The 4,298-nt window shown below is 56.5% G+C and overlaps 1 protein-coding gene across 1 annotated transcript in view; it reads left to right on the plus strand.

The window, feature by feature from the left end:
• Position 1: 1 nt before the first annotated feature.
• The window catches only part of EDEM1 (ER degradation enhancer, mannosidase alpha-like 1), a gene marked incomplete at its 5' end in the record, with an annotated part of 22,949 nt that continues 18,652 nt past the window's right edge, over positions 2-4,298 (plus strand). Inside the window, one exon of the mRNA XM_005881922.2 lies at positions 2-117. Coding sequence (XP_005881984.1) covers positions 2-117 — 116 coding nt within the window. The remainder of the gene's footprint in view (positions 118-4,298) is intronic.

Raw genomic sequence — 4,298 nt, forward strand, 5'->3', positions numbered from 1 at the left:
CGACCTGGCGCGGGGCATGTTCGTCTTCGGCTACGACAACTACATGGCGCACGCCTTTCCGCAGGACGAGCTCAACCCCATCGACTGCGGGGGCCGAGGGCCTGACCGCGGGGACCCGTGAGTACCCCTCCGCCCTCGGGTGCCCCGGGGATGCCCGGGCGCTCGGGATTCTGGGCCATCGCCCCCGCCTCGTCGGCCGACCCCCTGGAGGCCTCCTGGACGTGGGGTGCGGGATGGGCTGGGGCTGTCCTCCTCCTGGACTCCGGAAGTCAACAGCTCCGGGACAGCTGTCCAGCGCAGTCCCTCTTACAGATGGGGAGACTGAGGCTCGGGGCCCGGGGGGACAGTGCAGTGCCAGGCGGTGACTAGGGGGCCCCAGACGCCCATCTCCGCCTCCTCCTCCAGATGAGCGCATAGGAACGTGAAATCCCCTGTAAACGCAGTTTCAGAACAAGCCTGTGCCTCTCAGCCCTGGCTTTTCTGTCTAAAAATGTAAAGACCCAGGAGCTGGCCGGTTGGGGTGGGGGGAGGGGGGAGAAGGACTTCTCTGGAGCCCCCAGTGCGCTGAGGCAGAGCCAGGCCACGGCCTTTCTCCTTCATGACGGGCTGCTTCCCAGGTGAGGCCGTAGGCGGGAGGAGAGGGAGAGGGAGAGTCTGGCCCAGGTTTGGGTCCTGGTTCTCGGGTGAGAGGCCTTGGCGGCTGAGTTGACTGTCCCATGAATCCCCCCACGGGTGGCAGGGCCGTGGGGGAGTGGGCAGCCCTCCCCTCCCGCCAGCCTTGTTTGCGCAGGCTGAGCTCCAGGGGTCACTGCCGCTGACCTCAGAGTCCAAGAGTCCAGCTCACCCAGGAAGGACCTCGGGCCGGAGGGAGGGGCGTGCCTCTCGCTGACCCGGTCAGGCCAGATGGGTGCCTGCCTCCCTCTGGGTCGCTCCCTGAAGGCAGGAGTGGGGCGCTGGGCTGCTGTCCCTGGGACCACGCCCTGGGGGGCCCCTGGACGAGGGGCCCCGTGTTTCTCCACCTGGAGAGAAGCAGCCGATCCCAGTCCTGAGGGCCTGGAAACGGGGCTTGCAGAGGTTTTTAATGGTTTGTTTATCTACACGTTCCCGTCCTGAACTTGCAGTTGGAGAGCATGATTTCAGTGACACAGGTCACATCCCAGGTGAACTTCAAAAGACGGGGCCTTCCTCAAACGAGGAAACCGAGGGGCTGTTTTCCTCGCCTTCCTACCAGTCTTAATACTTATAAACGTATTTTCTACCTCTCTCTCTCTCTCCTGCTTTTTTTTTTTTTAGAAAAAGTTTTATTACATTTTGGAAAGGAATTGTTGGGTCTTTCCCGATGGTGGGAATTCATGAGTTGCCTTGCGTGACTGTCCTGGGCTTTATGCCCACGTGTTTTCTTGTGGTCCTAACTTTTCGAGAAACATTACAATCTGAAAACAGAAAGCCTAACAGCTCACCAGGTATTTTTCATTGCTCGTTCACGCGGCTCCTGCCCACACACTTCCACGGAGCAGAAGTCAGAGTGTGGGGAGCATGTACTTCCTCACCAGGGCACGTGGGATCGCAGGGAGGGGGAGAACCGTGCAGGAAGTGCCCTGCTCGCTCGCTCGCTTCTCTCTCCCTCTCTCTCTCTCTCTCTCTCTCTCTCAGTTGTTTTCTCGGGTTTCCCTGTGTGGGGTGGGCCTGCAGGAACAGTGCAATGAGGACCTGGGTGGGTCACGCCATCAGCTGGGACTCTGGTGCCGGGGAGCGAGTTGATGCCAGTTTTGTGGGTCTTCATGAACCTTAGGGACCCCCTGGAGACCTGGACCCCTCTCCAGGGAGGGGAGGCGGCCAGGGATTGGCCTGCTGGCCCCGCGGTGGCTGTGGGTGGCGCAGGCCATGGTTTCGGGGCGAAATCTGCTGGCCAGGGTTTCGGTTTGAGTGTGCAGTGACAGTGTGGGGACCTGGAGGTCAGGTTGCTTTGGGACACGTATGCTGTTGGAAGATGGTGTCAGGAGGTGGCGTGGGTAGGGGTGTAGCTGGTAAAGGAGGTGAGAGAGCCTGGGTCCTATGGCCTGGACCCTCCAAAGAGGGCACAGAGCCCTCTGCTCCCTCCCTTCCTCTCCTTCACTCCGCCCTCCCAGGCTTCAGTATTTTCAGGAAAAGTTTAGACGCTGAGCTTTGTCCTTCTGGCTCCAAAATAATAGGGCACCTCCACACCCCAGATAAGTAACCTGTAATGCAAACCTTTCGGGAACGTTCAAAGTCACACGTCTTCCGGCGACTGTTGGCAGGTGTCTTGGGGTTCATGTTAAAGCTGCCGCGAGGCGCAGCGATCAGGATCAGACAAAAAAAGTCCAGAAACCATACCTCGGCGCCGAACCTGTGTTTCCTTCATTTTTTAGTCCCATTTTCACGAGGCTTATCTGGCCATCTTGTTTGACTCATGGTAGGGCACGCAGTTAACTCGGAGTCGGTAGAACCTGAACTCTAAAAATAGCAGGTTTCTGTCCGGCCGCAGATTGCTATGCAAAGCCGGTTCCTCTCACGTCCCCCATGTGGGTTAGAGCTTCCAAACTCAGAGTTTCTTTCTTCTTCTTTTTTTTTTTTTTTAATATATCTTTATTGATTTCAGAGAGGAAGGGAGAGGGAGAGAGAAACATCAACGATGAGAGAATCATTGATTGGCTGCCTCCTGCATGCCCCCTACTGGGGATCGAGCCTGCAACCCGGGCATATGCCTTTGGCTGGAATCAAACCTGGGACCCTTCAGTCCACAGGCCGACGCTCTATCCACTGAGCCAAACTGGCTAGGGCTCTTCTTCTTTTTAATCCTCACCTGAGGATATTTTTCCATCGATTTTTAGGGAGAGTGGAAGAGAGAGGGAAAGACAGAGAAATATCGATGTGAGAGAAATGCATCGATGGGTTGCCTCCTGCACATGCCCCGAGCAGGGTCAGGTGCAGGGAGGAGCCTGCCACCGAGGTACGTGCCCTTGCCTGGAATTGAACCCAGGACCCTTCGGTCCACAGCCCAATGCTCTGTCCACTGAGCCAAACTGGCTAGGGCCAAACTCAGAGTTCCTTCCAGTCCTTTGGATATTATTTCCTTGCTTCCTGTGAACACTGATAGTCCTGGTCTTGGGCACATGACCCTTCTCTGCTTTCTTCCAACCATATTGCTATTCAAACAGAAAAAGCAAATCTCAAATTTACAAACCCCCAAACCGACTCATTCCTAGGCGCCCCTGGCTTAGCGTGGCCTCGTCTTCATTCCTCGTCCTCTCTCAGATCCTGTCCTCCCTGGGGTCAGGGCCAAGTCCTCTGTGATGCCGCTGACCTGTTCGCAGGTGATTGTCCTGATTGACTAGTTCACCTCCCTCTCCCTTTGCCTGTCCCCCCGCGTGACCAAGCCCTTGAACACCTGTGCCCTCTGTGCCTACACACACCCGGCAGATTCCTGGAGTATGTGGACAGTTTGTCTTACACGTGTGTGTGAGTCTTTTCCATCTTCTCTCTTTTGGGGCGACAAGAACCTTAAACATTCACAGTGGGGTGAGCGGCATGAAGGGGAGAGTTGGATTCTGCATCGCTGCGTTCGGCAGCTGGTTCGGTGGGAAGGTGTGTGCCGCCAGCCAGTCTGGCGCTGCGGGGTGAGCTCTGGGCTTGAGGCACTTAGCGGAATCGAGTCAGGCTGGCCGCGGGTCAGGAGCATACAGAGAACAAATCCGAGGGCTTACCGACACCGTGGTTTGGCATAAACGGACTCACCATAATTGGTGGTTTAGGCCAAGAGGGTTTTTGGTGAATCCTCACCCAAGGCTATTTTCTCATTGATTTTCTTTTTTTTCCAGAGTGGAAGGGAAAGAGGGAAGGAGAGGGAGAGAGAGAGGAAAACATCGATGGGAGAGAGACACTCCGATTGGTTGCCTGCCGCACGCACCCTGACCAGGGTCGGGGATTGAACCTGCATCCCCTTGACTGAAAATCGAACCCAAGACCCTTCTGTGCTCGGGCCGTGGCTCTAACCACTGAGCGGCCCGAGGGGTGTGGAGCCCGCTGCTTCCTTCATCCCCCCAGTGTCCCCAGTGCTCTTTTTTCTATTCTGGCACATTTTGAAAGCGTGGACAGCAATTTCCGCCCCCCCTTTTTTTTTTAATTAAATCTTTAAGGTTCAGATTATTACAGTTGTTCCTCTTTTTTCCCCCCATAGCTCCCCTCCACCCGGTTCCCACCCCACCCTCTGCCCTTACCCCCCGGCACTGTCCTCATCCATAGGTGCACGATTTTTGTCCAGTCTCTTCCCGCCCCCC

This window comes from Myotis brandtii, unplaced genomic scaffold (assembly GCF_000412655.1).
Source record: "Myotis brandtii unplaced genomic scaffold, ASM41265v1 scaffold693, whole genome shotgun sequence".
Taxonomy (NCBI): Eukaryota; Metazoa; Chordata; class Mammalia; order Chiroptera; family Vespertilionidae; genus Myotis; species Myotis brandtii.